Below are 24074 nucleotides of genomic sequence, written 5' to 3'. Positions count from 1 at the left end.
CCAACAGAACTGCCTTACAAATTCCAGTCACAGCAAAATATCTGACAAAATGCGTTACATATGTTTAGTTTCAAAAACTGGTCAGGCAGGTTCACTCTAACAATGCTCACCGTAGCCTAGGAAAATGTCAGAAGTAGAAATTTCAGGAACAGACAGATATGAAAACATTAGGATACTCACTAATCCAATGTGAACTATTAATCACATTTACAAATGCTATTATCTTAAAATACTTTAAAAAAGACATAATAATTAATCTATAAATAAAACAAAGTAGCTTTGTGACCAAAGGAACCAGTGAAGCATGGCTACGTCTTTGTCTCCGCCTAAGTGTGGGCTCTGAATGAAGGCAAAAAGTACAAAAGGTAACTTCAGAAGCACAGAACAGAAGAAAGAAAAATCTACTCAATTTTCCTCTTACCTGGATATGGTACTCTCCCCTTCGTTACCAGCTCTGTCAGTAAAATTCCAAATGACCACACATCCGACTTGATTGTAAACCGACCATATAATGCTGCTTCTGGAGCAGTCCATTTAATTGGAAATTTAGCTCCTACAAACATTGGAAAGAAACATACTTTTCCCTTGCTTATGCACGATTTGTTTACACTTAAAAATAATTTAAAAAGAATACTGCACTTGAATATTTTCACATTTTGTTTTGTTTACAAAATCGAGGTTGTTTAGTATTTTAATATTTCCCAACTGGAAACCAGTTTCAAACTAGGTCAGCAACTACTGGCTGCGATTTCTAGAAGTAAAAAAGACATCTGGGATTCTTAAATTAATATATTTCAAAAAGTGAGATATCTTCAGAATCTGATAAGCAACCTCACTGGAATCTCAGCTCTCTTCAAACTGTAGCAAGTTCTACCCAATAAGAAATTATGTTTTAAAACATAAGGCAACTGCCAGATAACTTTGAGCACTTAAAAATTTACTAAAATTGCACTTAGGCGAGTGGGCCACCTAAACATAGCTGTGAAAGAACACTTATATGCATAATCTTTATTCATGCAGACAGAATACACAGACACATTCTGCTAAATGTAATAGTTCTAAGTAATTTGAAGGTAAATGGTCTTATTTATTCAGCAAATAAATTGGTCTTACCTTGTCTTGCAGTGTATTCATTATCTTCTATTAACCTTGCTAAACCAAAGTCTGCTATTTTACACACAAGATTGTCTCCTACAAGAATGTTAGCTGCCCGGAGATCCCTGTGGATGTAGTTCATTCTTTCAATGTAAGCCATGCCATCAGCAATCTTAAAAATAAAGTTTTATTAAAGATTATTTTTCATGGCTATATACATTTCTCCCAAGCATTAAGCTGCACCCCTTTATTTTAGCTTTGTTCTCATTGTGCAAGTATAGCATAGCAAGAGCTTGTGACAGCACTAATTAAGAGTCTGTCTGGCTATACAGTATCTGCTAATTGGGAACTAGACTGTTACTATTCAATAAATTACAACCTTACAACAGAATATGTAAGACAGAACATCTTACAATAGCCTGAACATTCAATATTTACATTTAGTTAATATCTGATTTAGTTTTAAATCTCTTCTCTAAGCACAAAATAAGTTTTCTTGGTTTATACAATGTACCTGAGCAGCCATGTCGACCAATTGTGGGAGTTTTAAGTATTTCCCTTCTCCTTCTTTAAGGAAGTCTAGCAAGCTGCCTGTAAAAGATGACACATTTGGGGAAGGGTGGTGAAAGGGACAAAAAACCCAAAACATTAATTTGACCTAAAAACATGAACGAAATTTTTTTTTTTTTCCTACACACAAATATTCACACATTCACCTCCCAAAATCTGTTTGAAACACTGACATTTAACAATACATAACTTAATGACTATGCCTGTAGGTGACTCTGCCCTGATAAACAGTTTTGTCCAAGTACTTTGGAATCGCTTTTGAAAATTCAAATAACTGAACACTAATAAAACAGACTGCCCTCTTGATTATTTGGCAATACATGAGGATTTTTCCCAGTATTTCTCCCATCAATGGCCTTCCTAGTCAGACTTTTTTCCACAGTGAATTTTATAATTAAAGAACAAAAAAACTCCTGCCCATTATTAAATTTTTCTGCCAGCTTCAATCAAATACTAGATAAATTACTCCGAAATTGTTGCTTTTATTTTTGTTGCTTTCTCTTCTGCATAAGGGAAAACAAAAGTATCTTCCATTCTTTATGATATATTATCTTTGCCCATTTACATAAGGCAGTTGTGCCCAGAATATTACAATTTGACTAGTATTGAAATCAGTTCCAGACTGTGATGTTTATACACATGGTAAAATTCTGTCTTTGAAATAACAGCTTTCCCTACAGGTGTTATGAACGTGATGTCTTTCTTAAAAGAAACCGGTGAAGACTGATAACTAAATCAGTCTCATCACAGCCAAAATTACAATGACAAAATGGTGGGGGAAAAACCCACTGAACTGAAATCCACATCTTGCAGTGGATTTATGGCTGCAGCCATGAATTAGATACCTCCAATGTTGTTTTGGTCAGCAGCTGTACTTTGCACTGAAGGTAGAAGTGTGACAGGCCAGATCCACACTGCTGCTGTTTGCTCTGTGTGTTTCCACAGACTTTTTCCCATCTTAGTTCATGAGCTCAAAGGACCGTGAGCAGCAAAGATCTCATACTGACCTCTAGTAACTGGCCCACATTGGAAAAAAACCTGGGTACTGTGCAGTTATTACCCACCTCTTTTCCTTGCGAAAAGACAATGGAAAATGAAAAAATAAAATTGCTCTACTAATTTTCAAGTATGAGCCACCGAAGTGGTTTTATGGTTTTTGGTAAAATGTGAGTTTTTAAAACGAAAACAAAGGCTTCTGATGACATTTTTAATCTATAACTTAATACGAACATGCAACTACTTTCTTTACTTCTGCTTTTGCAAGGTAACATCCCAGTTCTGGTTTTAACCTTTACTTTTTCTTTGGTAAAATGCTATAAAGCATTTTGTTATCCCGATTGTCCTGCCAAAACCTGATTTCAGAACAATGAAAACTGACTTTGCATGGCAGGTTTAAGATCTGACAGAAAGCCTTCCTAATATTACTTAGGAACCACAATAACACAGAAGGAACTTCTTATGTTTTCTGTTCTTCCAGCTTTTAAAGCTTACACAACACTTGAAAGCGTCCAAATAGGAAAAAAATCCAAACCCCATGTATTTGTGGCAAAGTCCTGAACACAAATAGCTACTCTCCCAGACTTTAGCATTGTTTTTGTTTCTTACCAGGATAGCAAAATTTCTCTGTGAGGTGAAGAGAAGTCTGTGTTGTGTAAAACTACAATAACTAACTTGAAAATTTGCTGCTTCTTAACACTAATAGGCTTACGATATTAATTTCTACATTCAGGATAAATCCCTAAATCTCTGTTTTAGCAACAGGGGGAGGGAGAAATGGTATAGTGCAATGGAAAAAAAGATGAAAGAATGAAAACAAGAAGATAAAGGAAGGAATCTGAACAAAAGTCCTCAACCTTTTTAAAAATTTACTATTACATTACTGGAAATGAAAAGCTAAAACAATCCAACCAAACTGATTCTATCATTCTGAACATGATCTGCGTAGAGGCAGACATATTCTCAGACTACTATTCCCAGCTATAATATCCGATTTAAATGTAACTAGCAGTACAAACTAAAAAATGAGCAGAAAAAAAACTCCAATCCTGTACTTGGAAGATTAGCGAGGGTGACACAGATGTGCAAAAAAATTCATGCCTCCACCCACAATCTAAATCAGAACTGCTTCAAGTAGGTCAGGAGTTGCTCATTTTAATTTAATCAAAATTATCACTTTTACTCTAGTCAGCTTAAACCGAACATTAATTAAACATTTAATTCGTTGCTGGGTTCTTAAGTAATCTCTTAAACTATCTTCAAACAATTCTGCCACGCACCTTTTGTCATGAATTCAGTGACAATGTAGATTGGTTCCTCAGAAACAACGGCATATAGTGGAACAAGCTTGTCATGTCGTAGTTTCTTCATGATCTGAGCCTCCTGCAGGAAAGCTTCTGGCATCATAGTACCAGGTTTTAGTGTCTTGATTGCTACTTTTGTGGTTCCATTCCATGTTCCTAGATAAACAAATTGGATATTATTTACCTCTATAATACTGAGACAGATTTTCTGCTGAAGCTGTTTGCTTCTGTTGTGTAATCCAACAGTATAACTATAAATGACAGTGATATTGAATATTACTTTTACCTTTATGGGACTGATTGTAATTGGTACTTTTTCTCTTCAATTCTTTATCAGATTATATTTTCAGACTGCAATACTGATTTACTTAAGATACTACTAAAAAACATTCACATGAACAACTGAAAGGTGTCACATTAAGTTCTTACCCATCCATACTTCGCCAAAACATCCTTGGCCCAATTTAACTTCCAGCCTCAAAGATTCTCTAGGAATTTCCCAGGCATCTTTTGCTAGTCCTTGTGTTTGTGGTTTCACAGTGGGACATACAGTTGTTAGCTTATGACACAGCCCGTCAGCATGTTCTGCAAAATGGAAAAAATAAACTTTCTAGGTAAGCAGGGCTAAGACTGTAAAAAAAGTAAAATCCTAATGCTAACAAAAAGAATTAGTCCACTTACTCTTTGTCAAAATAAAAAAGAAATTTTATAATTGTGTATTTTAAGAATAGAATCACAAAATCACCAGGTTGGAAAAGACCTCTTGGATCATCGAGTCCAACCATTCCTATCTGCCACTCAACCATGTTCCTGAGCACCTTGTCTACTTGTCTTTTAAATACCTCCAGGGGTGGTGACTCAGCCACCTCCCTAAGCTGCCTGTTCCAGTGCCTGATAACCCTTTATGTGAAAAATTTCTTTCTGATATCTAATCTGAACCTCCCCTGGCGCAGCTTGAGGCCATTCCCCCTTGTCCTGTCTCCTGTCACTTGGGAGAAGAGGCCAGCTCCCTCCTCTCTACAACCTCCTTTCAGGCCATTGTAGAGAGAATTAGGTCACCCCTCAGCCTCCTCTTCTCCAGGCTAAACAATCCCAGCTCTCTCAGCCATTCCTCATAAGGCCTGTTCTCCAGCCCCTTCACCAGCTTCGTCAGTACTCTTTGGACATGTTCCAGAGCCTCAACATCCTTCTTGTGGTGAGGGGCCCAGAACTGAACACAGGATTCAAGGAGCGGTCTCACCAGTGCCGAGTAGAGGGGCAGAATTACCTCCCTGGACCTGCTGGTCACACTGCTTCCGATACAAGCCGAGATGCCATTGGCCTTCTTGGCCACCTGGGCACACTGCTGGCTCATGTTCAGTCGGCTGTCAACCAACACCCCCAGGTCCTTCTCCTCCAGGCAGCTTTCTAGACAGACTTCTCCTAGTCTGTAGCACTGCACAGGGTTGTTGTGCCCCAAGTGCAGGACCCGGCATTTGGCCTTGTTAAACCTCATGCCATTGGTCTCAGCCCAGTGGTCCAGCCTGTTAAGATCCCTTTGCAGAGCCTCCCTACCCTCAAGCAGATCAATATTTCCTCCCAGCTTAGTGTCATCTGCAAACTTGCTAAGGCTGCACTCAATGCCTTCATCCAGGTCATTGATAAAGATATTGAACAGGACTGGAAAATCTACATGCACAATTTTTCTTCCTCATTATAGTCACAAGGTAGCATTGGGACACTAGAATTTGAGCTCACCTCTGTAGTGTTTCACTAACTTCTGTAGAGATTCAAATTGTGCTCTGGTTGTGATATAGTATCCACCGTTGTCAAGTTTTCTGATTTTGTAGTGTTTCACATTATCACCTCTGACCTCATCCCAGTCACGTATGGAAAGGGAGTAAGCACCTAGGAAACAAGCCATACTTGTTTCTTTATCCAAAATTTAAAAACATATTTAACATATCTCCCCTATTGTCATTTTACACATACATGTAGGCACATGCATACATATAATGCGATAGACATAAGAACAGTTATTATGTCCACCTCGGGAGTGGGGCTGTGAGATGGCGGAGAAGAGATATACATAAATACACATACCTTTAGTGGTTTCGCTCTCTCTTACTAAGAAAATACCACGCTGGTTCCCAGGATTTAAAAGCAGCCTTTCCGCATCCTTCCTTCCCATCTTACCAAAATACCACCTAGAAAATGTTCAAGGATATAGGCATAAGTAAAAGCTTCCTATGCTTTTTTAATTACATAAATAGAAGACTTAGAAATCTTAAGCATTTTCTGGACTACTACTATCCTAAAACAGTTACAGATCAACAGAAGTAATGACACCCATATAATCAAATGATTAAAATTCCCTATATCTATATGACTAAATTACATGTATTTTACAAACAATAGAGAGGGGCCTCTATCTGCAAATACTGTGTATTTCTGATGGCTTAACAATGGACATCAGCCGTACTTAACACTGAAAGTAATAGCTTTTTTCTTTTTAAGAAGTTCACAGGTTGAGCTGAATCAGATTACACACTTAACACACAAAACATGGCAGGAGCTGAAACTACATTCTCTAACAAATTTTGACTACATGTTAGAAAACTACATTTAACGCAGAGAGGGTGTGCATAAATATCCTTGGGTCACAGGTTCATTTGGGTTGGAAGGGACCCTTGGGAGGTCTCTGGTCCAGCCTGCTGCTACAAGCAGGGTCATCTGTGAGATCAGATCTGTGTACTGAGGTTGTTGTCCACTCCAGCCTTGAACACCTTGAAGGATAGACCCTGCACAGCCAACCTGGGTAATCTATGTCTCTGCCTGGCTGTTCTTAGGATAAAAGGGTTGTTTATTACATCCAACTGGAATCTTCCCCCTGTTTCAACTTCTACTGAGGTGGAGAAGGACAGGAGGCAGTAGAGGGAGCACTTTCTACTGATCATTGAGAAACAACTCTGTAGTAAGTATCGTTTACTTCTCTATGAGTATCTTTGTTGCATCATTCTGATACCAAAAAGTACACATGTTTTATAACACCTGCATTTCTTCTTTGCCTTAAGTTCTTTCACAAAAGGAATGTCATCTTCTATGCTCCTAAAGTCTGATTATCCTGATGAACAGCCTGCACAGAGCTCTGTCCTGAGCCAGTGATATTTTTAAGGTCTGCCTCTTAATGAATCCCCAGACTTTGGAATAACACTTATAACTACATTTCATTTTGATAGTGTGCCCCAGAAGCCAAAGACTGATGCAGAGTCTAAGTTTCAAATATTTTCATTTGGAACCATCACAACATCAAGTAAATCTGTCTTCAGAATGTTGGGAGAAGAAAAGTAGAATTGGAAACTGCTACAAAAAATGGTTTTGTGGGTGCAACATTTTGCGAGCAAAAAAACCCCAAAAACTAAACACAGGTAAGGAGGGATCATCATTTTGTTGCCTGTAAACAGAATGGCCTATACAATCAGTTGGGAATTTGAAACTTATTCTTACTTTTTATTTGCAGTTTGACTGTTTAAGCAGATGTGCAAAGTTAGAGTTGGATATGAGAGTACATATACTTGAGACAATTTGGACACAACCTATAATCTTATTGAAGCAGACTTGAACGCTAGTTAATTGCTTGACATGAAATTGCCTCTTCTCCAGCCTACTACAACAATTTACAAACTACGTTGTAAAGTGCTATTTTATTTCATTACCTATAAAACAACAGTAAGGTTTACTTGTTCTTTTCATGAGCAGTAAACGTTTATATCATGGCATCACTGAAAAGGCACACTGATAATATGTATCGCACCATAAGGAGTTTGTGATATAAATACCTTCAGGCTTGGAAAGACCACTTAAAGAAAATCTTAGCAACCTAGGTTTGTGTATTGCTTTTGAAATTGTAACTCTAACTGCAATCACAATACAAAATCTATAAATGCTATCAAAGCCCAGGACTAACAAATGAAGTCTAAAGCAAATGTACTCTATTCCAAATGCTGTGGTAATATTTAAGAAGATTAGCACTTATTTTTTTTTAAATAGTCAGTTTAAAAAAGCTTCCTCACTCATCAACCCTCACTCTCACCTCCAATCATCACATAAACCTACGACAAATCCCACCACCCTGTTTGCCAGTCTTTAGGAGCACTACTTTCTTTTCAGAAGTACTGCATTCTTAGTTTGCAAAGGGCCATCGTTTTCATTATACCACCTCTGCTGCTGTAATGACAGTACACTTCTATTGCACAGGTTAAAAAAAAAACCTCAACTTTTTTCAAAAAATCTGAAGACAAAAATGTTAAAAGCAGCTGAAACTCAAGCACATAAAATAACAGCATGTCTTTGATTCAATCACTTTTCAGTAAGAGCCAGGTGAGAAGAGCAGCAACAAGCTGAAGTCTTCTGGGTACTTTCCCCAGAAGTGCAGTAGCAAACACAGAAAAGCACAGCTCACGCATCAGGGAATTGCTTATTGGCAGTACCATGCCTGTATACTAAAGCAAGAGCTGTAGAGGTTTGTATTTCTAGTACAACAAATATAACTAATACCTTGAAAGAGATATAACCTGAAACTATCTTAACACACAGTTACTACCATAACTTCATGTGATTCTGTAAGTGCTCTGAGATCTTTGTAGGAAGTACTGGTACCCAAAACAACACAATTTTCCCAATTCATAGTAGTTCTTAGTGTGACTAAAAACTCTGTCACCAAAAAAACCTGTTATAAATCAAAAGATTAGCAATAACTTTTCACACAACTGTTTTTTTAGATTGTAAAATTAGCTGCTACCAAGGATATAGCTGACCTTGAATTAAGGTCTGGCAAAATAAGGACAAAAACCTAGAGCTGATGCTGTGTGAACTCTTAACTAAAAAATAACCGTTTTTGTTTTACAGGAAATGTTCATCCCCCAATTCTTACCTTCATCATTGCATTCTCCCATCATTTTTCCTTCAGCTGTACATATAGCAAGCAGGCACAAAATATTTTCGCGAATGTTCACCTCACACTTACTAGTATTTATACCCTCTGACATCATCCAAATATATTGCTGTTCTCTAATTTTTAGTATTATCCTACTTTACCCTTTAATGTTACAGACACTGAATTAAAGAAATAGTATCACCAGGGGACACAAAGTGTAGAATGGATAAAAACCAGATTGACAGGATACAATGTCTTACTCTTCTGCCTGAATGGAGTCTGCAGGAGCTACATAATTGCTGGGGATGTAGCCTGTTTTTCCCGTAGCAATGGATCTTGCTTCCCACCAGTCTCCTTCCCTGCAACACAACATCAGTTACTTCCACATATAAACAATACATGATTCTCTAGCCTGTAACAACCCCACATATGAAAGGCAGGTCAAATTTAGGTAACATTATTTTAATTAAAGGCATTGAAAATAGCTTGCACTGCACCTAAATGTATTTTTCTTTTTGTTTTAAGCAAAACAAGTGCTTCTTGGTGGAATTCTATATTTTAAACATTGGTTTGCTTTACTTTTAATGTAAAAAGATTTTATCTATACATTCAAAATGCAAACCTGGAACAAAATGTTTTATGGCAGAGATGGATAGGATAAGCCTCCCAGTTCTCTAGTCTTCATCTGCCTCTCCCAGATTATTCTGCCTGTATGCTGATAATGAGTGACACTATTGGAGAACTGAATGAATGAAAATTGGTACATGTATGAATTAAAGCACAGCCAGAAGCTGTGTGTAAACACATCTCCATGGCAAACAAATTATTTCCTTTCCACTAGCCTTCTAGAAATCGGGCCATAATACTGTAATGCTACTGCAATTAAACTAGACTATCAAACTACTTCTAAGATACCCGAGTGTGGATTTGCTGTAGAGGCTAGCTAGATTACTTCCACAGCCATAATTCCGTGCCTACAGCCAGGGTGCTTGCCCCTGGCATTTGCAGTGCAGTGCTGCCAGCTGCTCCCACCTCCCCGTCAGGCATAGAAACCTGTCAGAGAGCACCTGCAAGGCATACTGCCTGGGCCAGGGTTGGACAGCCTGCATTTCCACCCCTACTGCCTCACAGTGGGTAGCTGTGCCTCCGCTCAGGGAGCGGAAGGATGACATCCAGCCAGCCCAGGAGGAGAAGGCTTAGGACTGTCCCAGACACTACAGTTCTACATCTGCATTCAAACCCTGACCTCTGCCTGAAAGGTTATTGTCTTATCAGTGTCAATATTTTAATCCCATGCTAGTTGAACATTGCTTACATTCAAGAAATAAACCTTGTCATTGAAATAGGATACACAGATTTCAAGAACAGTTGAGTTATCTGTTTGTTCTCAGTAACAACCAAGTGAAATCTGTGAATAAGAACACTTACGTGTTATTTATTATCTGGAACCGTTCACCCTTCTTAAATGAAAGGTCATCTGTAGTTCTAGCTTCATAATCGTATAAGGCCACAAATACAGTAACGCCACCTTAGGAAGAAGGAAAAAAATCCATATGATACAGCAGTGACACTGTAACACTTGATTTAAGGATGCGTCTATGAAACAAACACATGAATTTCGATTTGGAAGCAACTAAACACTCTGGGTTGCATCTCATTTTGAAAGCTGGATCAATAATCACCTCATTTATTAAGACAGAGTAAAGCCTGTAAACAGACAAGCTAAAAATAGGCTTCCACACCACAAGAAGCAGCTAGATACACCACTGCGAGTACTTTAATAATTAGAGCACTTATATACAAAAACCTGCACAACACATAAGCAGTAAAAAAAGCTGGCACCCTGTTAAGAAATAAAATTCTAGAAGATCTACACCACCACAACAGTGAAACATCAGCCACTAATTTTTACAGAATTAGTCTCTTGTTGAACTTCACTATAAATAACTGATGTTTTCTCAACTTGCTGGAAAACATTTAATATCTACTGTAGGAACTGAATCAGAAATAAAAAGTATTCTGTTGGGGACAAAGGCATTTCTGTGCTTTAGGACTAATGTTTTTTTTAATTCCACAAAGTCTTCCTGTCAGTGAAGCAGACCCTTGCTGAGGATGATCTATCAAGTCCATTAGTCTAGAGAACAAGGACAGAGATATATCACAGGACCAGTGGCTGCACTCCACAAACCCTAAGGAATGTCCTTCCACATCCTGTATAGGGCATACTGTCAAACACTTCCCACAAGCAAGATACTTGTGAGAAATGGATGGTAGAGAAGCTCCTGTACTTACAGTAGGAAAACTTCCATGCTTAAAGGAACTAATCTAGAAAACTGAAAGAGGGAAGAAAGAACAGATCATATGAGACATACAAGCTATAAGCAAAAATAAAGACTGAAGTACCACAATGAGGAGAAAATTAAAAGGCAAAACTGCAGATGGGCAATCCAGACTCTAGAAGTGGTATTTCACAGTCTAATGGGCATTTAGGAAGCCTAATGATAGTCCAAGCAACAACTTACTTTCAAATGTATAATATTACACCTCTAACATGCACGTTTATGTAGCAGCGTATATATGGAAGACCAACAGAAACATGTTGCATCTTATTTTAGATCTTACAGTTAACATGACAGTGATCAGAAACAAAGAATACATAATGCAACAGTTATTGTCTACATCTAATATTCTTTTGCAATGTATAATTTCTAAGATAAGAGCTCCTAATCACTTAAATATTTTCATTTGATTTAGAGACTTCCTGTTATTACATTATCTCAGCAGGTCTCAGCTGGAAATGAATTTACAGTTCCTCTAGGAAAAACAGAACAAAAAATCCCCATAGGAGGTTAGAGTAATTGAGCTTTTTTTTTAAAAAAAGTGTGATTTATGAACTGAAAGTGAATTAGAAAAATCCCTAGAAGTTAACACTTGCCGGCCTAACTTAAAAATCAACACAGGTCTACCAATTTTTGCCTCCATTACTACATTATTTTGATGACACAAACCGCTACACAGAGCAAGAAAATTTTGGGGGTATAGACCATATTCACACAAACAGAAACCAAATGTTACAGAAATAAACCATCCCCAGAGTTCTTCAGCAGATGATGAAAATCAATGCTCTCAAGTCAGGGTATTACAGAAGTTTTTAACTGCATATAAGGAAACTAGAAGATTCCAAGAACTTTGAAATAAACTGTGAATCTACAAAGATGCTAACATGGGAATGAGAAAGATTAATTCTTCTAGACATTGTAGCACTAGTCAAAGTAATGGATTCAAATATAAACTATGCAATAAGAGAATTATCTATAATTATCAATATTTGTGTAATCTTTTTTTAAAGAACTGGAAAAGCTTATATAACCCTCAAAAAGTTTTGATATCAACACTTCAGTTACCATAAAGGCTCTTTTTATTCTCACAAGTGTTATTTATTTCATAGGAAAGAACAATAATATATTTCAGGAGAACAGCATCAGCACAGAATGTTTTAAACGAAAAGATACCACTCAAACAATTTTTGAGGACTCTTGCAGCTGTTCTCTTTCCAAACCACTATATGGTGATCTAGTTTCACTGTTCAAGCTATTTGTGTTCATAACATTTCTCTTACAGGTTATACTTTCATTAGTTCAGTATTCCCATCATCTAATTTAGGACTGGTTTGGAAAGACAACTTTACTTCCCCATTCACCACGAGGACTACAGAGCACTAATGAAGGCAAGAGAACAGCAGTCCATTTATCTGTTCTGATTCTATGAATTCCAAGTATTTGATGACTGAGAATGTGTAACACAGGAGCAATGTGACTAACTCAGTTTCTTCTCCTGTTCTGCTCTGGAGGAATAAAAGACGGCTAAAATCTTCTCAGCCTCACTGCAGGCCACGATGACAACCATATCATCCTTTTGTCAGACAACATGGATGGACTGGGTAAGTACTACTGACAGTTATGTCCTGTTTCACAAGCTCATCTATTCTCCTCTCTTGCACAACAAAGGGCCACAGAACATGATTCTGTGTTTTACTCATCACAAATACAGAAAGCTTACAGCCAGATGAAGTTTGTCATCTTGTTCATTCACAAAAACATCCAATTTCGATTGATCTGAAAATCAGTACTGAATGTAGCAAACAATCGCTGGTGCATTTTTTTTTATTTTTTTCTTAAAGTGCATTTGCTTGTGGATGGGCTGGTTTACAAGACGAGGACGACTATACAATATCATTTTACCTGATCACAAAACAATGGGGATGTTCATCCAAATCAGTCTGCCTGCTGATAACTGAATCCACACCGATGAGATTCAAGACTATCTTTTGATGAGATCTCTCCTGTTGACTCTGATCCAAGATACAACATGCTTAACTACCAGCGGGAATAGGGACTGGCAAGAGAACATCCCTTCTGGACTTGGAGGCAAAGGATTTGTGGCACTTGGTGGGGGACTAAATCCCTGATGTCTTGTTAATACCTAGGAGTGCCCACATGCACTGCTGGGGATTTCCAAACAAATTAAAAAACAGATCTAGTAAGAACAAATACACAGAGGTTCTTAGAGGAGATGAAGATTTCTTTAAGGGTGATTAACTTTACTTAGTAGAGCTAATGAATAAAAAGAAATGCTGTCCTTAATTTCTCCTTATGTTCATCCAAAAAGGGGATTCAGAGCTGACTCAGACACTTTGAGGCAGAAATTTTAATTTTAATTTTGTTTTAATTTTAATTGTGCTTTTTTTTAATGAATTCCAAGAAAGGGAATATGAGGTGATCATCCACTATCAATTCATATCTGGTTTCCTGAATTCCTTAATGTCAAGGACACAGCGGGTTTCCATTGATCTCAAATATCTTATGTTTAAGAGACTTTAAATACCACTGTAAAGCAGCAAACATTTAATCACTGTGATTGTGCTAACAGGAGAGGTTTGTGGGAAAACTATCAATAGATTAATAAGGAATTATTTACCTTGTTTTGTGACCTGCCTGTGCAAAGCTTCTAAACAAATAAATTATGCTTTCCTCTCTCTCTCAAAGAAATAGTAAAGTATCCAGCATAACTACTGTAATTAGCCATGTGCACAAAATCAATGCTTTTGTAACAAAGTTTTAAGATTTTGATATAAAGGTGGGTTTATGACATCAAGTAACCGTATTACTGTATCTTCAGAGACTTTATACCTCAGCCAAGGTCTCTGCGCCTTGTAAATTCTATTCTTACATTTTCAACTTCAGTTTTAATGTGACCTCTGACAATGAGAACTCTGCTCTTTTGTTTCACATATACTGTTCATATAGTAAAGTACATGGAATATACTGCGTATCCTGTTTAGCCTTATAAATTAACAGATTCAGCATTGTATTAATATAACTAACTTACAGCTATTCAAATAAGATTGAAAATCTGTTTAAATTGTTGAGTTCCTGAACGTGAAGTTTTTCAGTTTGCATCTCATTCCAAAAGTTGAAAGCCAATATCCCATGTAGATGTGGCTTAGAACTGCTAACACAATTCTATCAACTATTTCAGTTACTTCCTTTAATAGGTCTCAAATTTCTCTGTGCTCTGATCCTAAAATCACCCACCAAAAACCAAACACCAAAACACCAAACCCTCAATCTACAGTCACTAGTCATCTTGGGCTGAATTATTATCTGAGCAATAGAGATACTGAAAATCAGAAATCCTAAAAGGCCAGAAAAAATAAATTTGCAATTTAATTCTGTGTGGCAAGGAGTCATAGTATTTTTTTAAATAAAATATTACTGTCAAGCAATAATAGTAATAATCATAACAACAACAACAGCAGCGCCATTTTATGTAACACTCACCTGTTAAAGTACTAGGATATGGACTTGGCACAGCTGAAAACGAAGATGATGCTCCTCCAAAGGGCGTCATTCCTGAGGGCCCTCCAAAAGGAGTCATGGAATGACTATTAAAATTAACTGCTGATCCCTTTATCGACGGTGACTGTGTTGCTTGGCTGGAGTCTGACCCATAATGGCTGACGTGGGAAATAACAGGTTCTGGAGTATTATCAGTTCTGTATTTCATGGCGGGACTTTTATCTTCTTTGCTTTTAATGCACCCCATGGTTGCTTCTGTGAGAACGAGAGGAAGAAGTTCATCTCTATGTTGTGTCTTTCAGTAACGAACAAAGAAGATTCCCAAAAAGTTACTAAAAATGCTGATTTATTACTAGTTAAAAAAAAACCTAAAACAACCCCCAGGAATTGCTCCTATGTGCAGTTTATAAACTCTGATGAAAAAGTGTTCTGGATTAAATTTTAAGTGACTCGTAGTCTAGAGAAGATGTCATTATTTTCCCTTACAACAACACATACTAACAGCACACTTGGATTATTCTTCACTCTGGTTCTCTGGTGGACTGTAAGTGATAAAAAAAGAAAAAGAAAAAAGAAAGAGAAGATGGAGTCAGGCAACAGATAAGGAAAAGACACTGAAGTCTTCTATAGCAGGGTGGAAAAAGAAACAGAGGTAACAAATCCTGATCCATTTTTAAGAAGGAAATCCAAAGCAATCATATGAAGGAAACAAGTGGGGCATTCCTGCTTTCTTTTTTAAGTGCAATAAAGTCCTGACCTACTGGTGGTACTACAACCAATATCTTTAAAAATGCAGAGCAGTTTTCATCTATCACCAGGCCACAAAGTACAACTCGCAAACAAACCTGGGATATTCACAGCCAGAGGACAGGGTCAAGCGCCAATTCTAACCAGAATTGGGGAAAAAAAAAAAAAAAAGAGTAGTAATTACAACATTTGTAGTAGTTTAGAAACTAAACTGCACTGGACAGGTGACAAGTTATAGCCCTGACAGCCCAAGATTGCCACCAGCTGTCACTACAGGCAGACTGTGCCAAAGCCGTTTCCTACAGGGACACCTATTACCTGCTGATGGAGGTAATCAGAGAGGAGACTTGTGTATCGCCAACAATTAAAATGACTGCATCTTAAGAAGTCACCACCTGCCATTTATCAGGTGGTGACAACCGATAGCAGGCATTTTCTGGCTTACTCCAGCTGGGAAACAAATCAGGAAGACAACAGGATTCTCTAGTAGATGCAGCAATACTCCAACATGAAAATGCCTATATGCTTGGGGAAAAAAAGTCTAAAAGCTACTTTAATTTCAAAAGTAGACAACTCTATAGAAATAAAAACCAGCTGCTCCACGCACTCTAATGGATCAGCTAAAAAAATAAACAGCAGCAGTCTGAAAGCATTAAAAACATTTTTTGATAACTACAGCAGTTTTAAGGGCTCTAACAATTAAGGAAACTGCTTTCCATTCTGTGCCTATTTTTTTCCTTTTCAATTCTCTCTTATCTTGTTAACTATTAGACACAAATATGGAACAAAGTAAGCCCTACTAATCAAATACTGCCTTAATACAGTCACACTGAGAGAAACTACTTCTCTCTGTATAACTAACCATTACAGTATTAAGGATACTGTAATTGCCTCAAGAACTGTGAGAACAAGTTCTTGGAAAGAAGAAAGTCCGTAGCTGGTAAAACACCGTATGAAATTTACTGCTCATAAAATTAAGAATGTTTGCCTTGTCATTTCAGCCACCAACCCTCTAATGTAATACAATTACTGGTGCAGAAACAAGTAGCAACAGCATCAAATAACTGCATTGCTACAAATCTTGTCTAAAGAGTTTTACATGCAACACTGAATCAACACAAAAGCACACCTTATACATTTATTTTTTTTACTTCAGATACCAACTTATCAATTGTGCACTAATGTTAAAAGATCAAGACTCACATACATGCATGAAGAATGCAATGCATCTAAATACCTTAAGTCTGACAATCTACAGTAAAAAAGCAAGTTGTTAATTCATGATATAAATCATACACCAAATCACATCCTTTTAAATTTCTCTGCCAGAGCAAACAGATGCTGTAATTTGAACCACTTGGGGGGTGGGGGGGCACGTGGCTGCCTAGCGTGAATTCTTGCCTTACTTTCAGATGCATTTCTTTGATTCGCTTTAAAAAATTGCAACTAAAATTTTTGCTAGCACTGAATACAAGTTCAATAGCCTTTGTGAAAATGCAGTTGCTAATAGTACCGATTCTTTGCCTTTAGCTGGAAGTTAAGCATCATGCATAACTTGAAAGCTCAGCACACCACTTAAGTTAATACAGCAATTATAAGTGCTATCGCCTGCACAGGCTCACCCACATAAGCTGTGGTTAGCAGGAGAAGTAACCATTGGTGTACTTGAGTGCTGTAAAAAAAAACCCAAACAAAACACCAAATCAAAAAATCCCCCCAACTCTTTATTGAAGACCTGAGTTTGTTCTAGACAACAGTAGGCCTCTCCCTTGCTTCTCCCCTCCCCAAGCCACTTCACTGTTAAGGTAATCTTGCAGGGGTTAAAGAGATTAACAACAGATTCCATCAGCACTTCAAAGAGAAAAACATTCAGAAATAAGCAGACAAAAATTTAAAAGCTCTGCTTTTGTAACTGCAGGCCCACATAAAGGAAGCAAACTCCTTAGCTTTTAAAAGTCAAAAACATAGGTGGAAATTACTATAAAATACTGCACATACATTTATGAGGCAGAATTAGAGGAATGAGAGGAAGGAAGATGATATAAACCAACAGTGAGTAGTAGGGAAGGGAAAATGATTGCCCACCCTACAGGAAGAAAAACCCAATGACTTATTACAGTTTAGTCTTGTAATAAATTACTGAATAAAGAAAAAAATCCCTAAGCAGCTGGCACGCAATGTTGGATTTGATTATGCTGGTACTGCATTTGTTACCAAAAATGTAACTGAAATAACTTTATAGCTATTTTTAATCACCCTGTGCCTGACCAGCAACAAAACACTAAGGAATACATTTCTGTCATAAAATTCATGATCTCTTTCTGAAGCACTGAACTCCTTTTAGAAATAGATTCAGGTAAGAAGTTCCTGTTTGCTCTGTAAAAATCCATCTAATCAAAGAAATGATGGCCCAAAGTTTTTCACAAGCCATTGACTTCCCATTAGTTAAATCATTATTTTAGACCAGACTGGAGTCTGATGAAAAATACTTGAGTAACTTCAGCAGCTTGTTCTTTTTTTGAACACAAATACTCTCCCGTTGTCCATGTGTTTGGTGGGGGAGGGTTAGGAGTCAGCTTGCTGGAGGTCTGTCAGGAAAGGCATGGACTAAAAGCACAGATGTCTTGTTCTGCTTTCTAGATGAAAACAATCCTATGTTAGAGTTTTTTAAGAAGAAACAAGCTAAAATGATTACTGGAAGGACAGCTGAAGGTTAGCAGGATGCCCACAAAAATCAATAGAAGAATGAGAGTACTCCAGGAAGGAGTCATCAAAAGAGATTTTAGTGACATCTAATTTGACTTGGGCTTTTTGGTGAAGTCATACAAAGGGCAAAAGTTTGTTGTCAGTCAATATGCTACAAACACCTCAGAGAGTAACAGAGGACACTTAATAACCCCTTTGCCAAACAAGAGAGCATCAAGAAAGTCAATGCTGCCTCCTCTTATCTTCCAAGCTCTGTTTTATAGCAGAGTTTGGGATCAGAGAAAAGCTTTGTCCAACAACAATTGAAAAGTGTGGCCAGTAGAGTCTTTGGGGTTTTTTTTCTGCTTCCTTTCTGAATGATGACCTACCAGTCAAAAAAAAAAAACAAACAACCAAAAAAACCCCAAAACAAACAAACATGTTTTTTCCTGAAGAGCCATCATATCCTGGGACATCAACAAATGATTCCCTTAGTGTATCTGCAGCCTTGTCCATCCAGCCTGGAGATGTAGGTGTTATAAGGGAACCACTCATTCATCCAACATGTCTTTGCTCTTTCCAGTTGATAGTTACAGAAGTTACCTACTCATTGGTTCCTTGGGACACAAACTCCTTGGAAGTGTTTAAAGAAAGGTCTCCTGCTGGTATGAAGGAAGATGCTAGAGCTTTCTTTGAAAGAGGTAATTTTAATCCAGGTAAATAAACAAAACGATCTGCAAATGTCTCTAAACACCGTATTTGTTTCCCTCCCATCAGCATCAGGATTTCAAGGACTAGATGTTAGCCTCTGAAACCTCAAGGATCAAAAGCTGGGAGAGCCTCATATTTTTCACTTGCTGCAATGGGTTTGATAACAAAATCCATTCACTAGGGGAAAAAAAAAAGCAAACAACTAGAAAAATTAAGTTTCCTCTGAGTTACATTTCTTTCTTCCACTCCTTTTGATTACTGAAATTGTTCATACAGCCAAAAAGAGCACCTAAGTCACTTTGCATTATGAAGAAAGAGCCAAATTAGAAGACTAAGCAAGTCAAAGGAAGGAAAAAGCAAGACTGCAAACATCCTTCTGCCTAAAAACAAAACAAAAAGACTCAACTAAAAACCAACTCTCCCATGCTACATAACATCACAGCGAATTACATTTGAGGTTCACAAATTGCTAAGTGTTAGCAAAAAAAAAAAAAAGTTTCTATCAATAAATGTGTTCACTTCTCAAACGTGAAACAAATGTCTTAGAAAAAGATCCCCTTAACTTTCAACTAAAGTAATGATTTAAAGTTATTAAAATTTCATGCAGTGATGAAGGCAGGATAGTCTGCAGAAAGTTCACTAATGGATCCATTAGCTGACAGCTATTTGCTCAAACAAGTATAGGGCTGACTCCATACGTCACTGGAGACATGCAACATATATCAGCTTTTTGTACACTAGGCAAACAACGCAGAGCATCCACCAAACACCTGGTTTCAGCTGGTGGTATCAAACCCTCACTTTTTAGAAGTGACAGAGGCCAAAAGAAATGAAGGTAATCAGAAAAGACGGTAAACCTCCCGTTGACCAATACTATAACAGCTAACTAATTCAGTCCACCTTTCACAGGTCACTGCTATGGTATGAAAATATGGGTGGGCCTCCTTGTCTACAAAGCAACCCGCAATGATTGTAAAGGAAAACAAACTAAAGAATTACCCTTGGCAAAGCATACTCAGTTTTTTTAACATGATGCCATTTTAAATCACATGATATAATGTATCTTCTATGAGCTGTCATAAATTGTAAACTTTGCTTATTTTACCATGAGCAACCCACGGCATTTCAAAGAATGATTTTCTACTGGATTCAGTTTTATAATTAGCAATAACATTAGTATAACGAGACCTTAGAGAGTCTGTATCATTACGCATTTAAAATGCAACTGACATGATCTTGTAATTAATGACTTAATAAGGAACAAAAAGTGAAGATAAAGGAAGAAGCATAAAAAAAAAAAAAAAGACACAGAAACAAGGGTTTAGGTTATCAGCATTTCAATGCTTACCACACATCTTAGTGAAGTTCTACACAGAAAAATAACTATAAAACAGCATATTAGGCTTTAGGTTGCCCATACAATAAAACATACTTAAAAGTAAAGAAACATCCTTTTTATCACTGACTAATGTAATCTGAAGGTTTTGATCCTAATGTTTCTACAGACCAAATCCTGCTTTTATCATGACTATACAAACACATCCAAGGAAAAATTCTGGGGCTACTGCGGTAATGCTTTTGATTTCATAGAAGCAGAACAAACCCCAGCTTGTTTGCTAATAAAACTACAGCTCGCAACCCAAGGATAGCAGAGGACTCTGTACAAAGAGAATAAAAGCAATGAGTATCAAGCTGCTTTCCTAGTTAGACTTTTTGTTCTTCAGAATTGAAAGCTGCTGGAAATATTAAATATTTCTGTTCTAGAAATATTTACACCAGGCCTTACTGACTGACTGTAATGGCCCATTGGATGTCAGATTACAAAGCTGAAAGAAAAATTAACTACTGCAACAAGTTCTAACTAAAAAAAAGTGGAATCAAGGATTATCAGTGAGACAAAGTCAGAAGAGATGTGAGCACTCTCAGCTTTCCCCTCTCACTCACATCTTCCTTTTATCTGGACCAAACACGTAGGACATCTCCATCCACTTACTCTGCATGTGGACAGCTGAATCTGTAGAGCGGGTCTTTCATTTTAAGGACAGGGAAGGGCTGCAGGAGCATATTGGAGATAGTGATCATGTCATGGATGACATGTGGCTGGCCCTGCAAAATACACACTCGTAGAATTGTGCTTATTTATAATCAGAGTTTCACCTACACTAAGATATCTAACATAGCATAGGTTTCCTCTGACCAGCTGTTGCATAGCAAGAAAAGGTGGCTTTTCCAATTACACTAGTAAGTGGTCAGGACATACAGACTAGAGGTGGAAAAAAGCAAGCCTATTACAAAAATCTTTAAAATTACGGTAAAGGAGGATGTAGTATAGGAAGCTGTCTTCAACAGGGACCTTTGCCTCTAACAAGGACAAATTCCTTCACCATGGGCCTGGACACAGACCCTGGCAACAAATAAATGAGTAATCAGCAGGAGATGACTTGGAAGATGTGAGAAACAGGATCAGCACAGACTACTCCAACCTCCACCAACCTAGCTCAACAAGTCCACAGTCAGATGGAGACAAAAGACATAACTACAAGAGAAAAGTCCTCCCTACAGGTATGACCTAGCTTATGAATTTGAACTACTGTAGCTATGCTGACGCAACATCTGCACAGAACTTGCATTCTCATATAAGGATGTCTTTACTTGAGTTGTTTTACACCGCTGGTTTAAGACAGAATAATCATGTCCAAGAAGATAAAAATACTTACTACTATAATGATACAGATTTAACATAACTTCTTGTTCTAGACAAGACTTCTGAAAACCCACAGGAGGTCGTGTCACAGCCAAGACCTGAAACAAGATCTTCCAACTGCGACTATAGAGTCTCACTTTTAGTCTGATACACTTGAGCAAGGCTTCCTCAAAGTTGTTCCAGCATCTGAAAAAGCACATCCCACCATCAACCTCGTTGTCTTCCATCTGCTCACAGGAGCAATCTCCACTTCAGCTGGAAACTGCCTACCCTCTGCACGAGGCAACAGAAAGCACAAAAGAAAGAAGGTGTTGTGTGGGAAAAAACAAACAAACAAACAAAGAAAAAAACACCCAGCACCCCAAATCCACCTCCAGTAGGCACAAGGCCCAGCTGGGGGTACCTGACTGACAGCCAGAGGAAGCTGCTTCTAACTTCCACAGTAGAGTGGAGAAAATATGTCAAATTTAAATGTTTAAACTTATTTTTTAAAAAACTACCAACTGCTAAATAGAACATCTATTTTAAGAGTTTTGTTTTCAGGATCTATTCTTAATTTTCAGTGACATCACCATACTGTTCATATCCAGAGAGACTGAAAGATAATTTGTGCTTTTGTATATCCAACAAAAAACTGCCAATAAACCTAAGGCAGACAAAGTAAAATACACAACACTGACTGATACCCAATACTGATGGATTAATTTTCTTTATTCCAGCAGTCAAGATCACAAGGGAGAGATTAACTAAAACACCAGAATTGCAAAAGCAATTTTATGTGCTGAAATATATAATACGTATACCTAAGACCATTTTTTAAATTTAGAGTTAAAATGTCTAGCCATACAATTTCAAGCCTTTACCACACAAAGGCGTCTTCTCTGACAACAGATGATACCACAGCAAAACAACCAATATATTGTCTAGACAGCATTACTGCTGCCCCATTGTCTTGAACATTTAAGTACACAGTCAATAAGTAAATGCAAGCAGAAAAGGAGAATTCTGGGTTTGGGCTTTTTTTTCAGTGAAATATCTATTTTTCTTAAGTCGTAAATAATTACAATTAACTTAAAAACTGTAAGTCCGATATATTCAAGAAGTCTGGCCAAATGACTAGATTACAATAAAATGCATGTGATACCTTGTCAAAGCTATCTAGCCCATTTCAGACAAGATTTAAGAACCAATTTATAAATAAAAAGATTTTGTTTTCATTGAATCCTACTTGGAAAAATTAAAAAAAAAAAAGCATACCTTAGAAATACAAAGGAAAGCAACAGTCACAGGAATTTAAAAGATGAATCAAAATAAAAGACTCTATAATAAATGACTGTGATATCCACCTAGCCTGTAACACAGGAACACTGCTAGGGAATCTCATGGAATTTAGATGTAATTTATTTGGGGTGTGATTGACACACTGTTACTTCAATATTTTCACATGTAGAGATGAATACTCCTAGCTACTGTTTGCCAAATGTCATCCTAAGTGGAAAGTAAATTCCCCTTTATTCTCAGTACTATTTTATCTGAATGTAATTGACATGATTAGTAGGTTAATAAAAATCAGTAATTGAAGTATTTTAATTCAATTGGTGACAAACTGTTGCTGCTCATGTATTCAAGGGCCATATACCCAGATCTCCTTCAGCAATTAGCTCTTTGCTGAGCAACAGGGATTTCAAAAAGCCGGCTGAAAAATACCAGCCTTTTGACTAAAGCCAAAAGTACGTATAAACAGTTATAACCACACACATACACTGTTCTTCACGATTCAATGGCTTGTGTTTTTCTTTGTACAAAAAAGGCAAATGAAGAGTACAATTAAAATAAAGTAAGATGATATCTGCTAAATAACACCCTTATTAAAAGGGAAGAGCTGGATGACGTTTTAACTAAACAAGAATTTTTACCCTAACAGCCATCATTACTGCTATTCTATTGCTTTCAATATTAACAGATATAATAGTGTTCAGAGGCAAGAAGATCAGGAGAAATTAATATAATTAGCTTGTCAGGCACCTCGCACAATAGAGGCTACAGGGTTGCCCTAAATTAATTTCTCTTTTTATGTTTCTGAATGTATGCACAGGCTTGTATTCACTCCTGTTACAGCAAGTTGACACACACTGGACAAGTCCTAAATTTTAAATACAGTAACCACTAAAAGTACAGGTGGCACTTCCCATCTGAATTTAACACCAACATCCAGCCAGCAATCTTGTTACCCTTTTGCCTTGGAGCCCTACCACCATGCTGTTTCTGTTCCCTGACTAAGCAGACTATGGCTCTCTTCATCCATTCCCTTCCAGTCTAGGAAGTGGCTTTCCAGTCACACAACTACCTCATTTTCTCCAAGGTCCCTCAGTTTAACTTCCTCCCATTTACAGGGATTAACATCAAAGGGTTAATATTCCAGGTAAGGGATATTTCTTAATTCTTCTTTAATAGAATCACAGAATGGTTTGGGTTGGAATGGACTTCCA

The 24074-nt window shown here is 37.4% G+C and overlaps 1 protein-coding gene across 1 annotated transcript in view; it reads right to left on the bottom strand.

Moving 5' to 3' along the window:
- Window positions 1–24074, bottom strand: part of YES1 (YES proto-oncogene 1, Src family tyrosine kinase) — a 42155-nt gene that overhangs the window by 2650 nt on the left and 15431 nt on the right. The window contains exons 2-11 of the mRNA XM_069853935.1: window positions 14721–14993; window positions 10309–10408; window positions 9141–9239; window positions 6048–6151; window positions 5703–5852; window positions 4395–4550; window positions 3942–4121; window positions 1610–1686; window positions 1114–1267; window positions 422–553 (exon numbers count right to left, since the gene is read on the bottom strand). Of these exons, the coding sequence (XP_069710036.1) occupies window positions 422–553; window positions 1114–1267; window positions 1610–1686; window positions 3942–4121; window positions 4395–4550; window positions 5703–5852; window positions 6048–6151; window positions 9141–9239; window positions 10309–10408; window positions 14721–14985 (1417 nt within the window). The 5' untranslated portion in view covers window positions 14986–14993. The remainder of the gene's footprint in view (window positions 1–421; window positions 554–1113; window positions 1268–1609; window positions 1687–3941; window positions 4122–4394; window positions 4551–5702; window positions 5853–6047; window positions 6152–9140; window positions 9240–10308; window positions 10409–14720; window positions 14994–24074) is intronic.

This window comes from Phaenicophaeus curvirostris, chromosome 3 (assembly GCF_032191515.1).
Source record: "Phaenicophaeus curvirostris isolate KB17595 chromosome 3, BPBGC_Pcur_1.0, whole genome shotgun sequence".
Taxonomy (NCBI): domain Eukaryota; kingdom Metazoa; phylum Chordata; class Aves; order Cuculiformes; family Cuculidae; genus Phaenicophaeus; species Phaenicophaeus curvirostris.
This window is presented reverse-complemented; position numbering and strand designations above follow the sequence as displayed.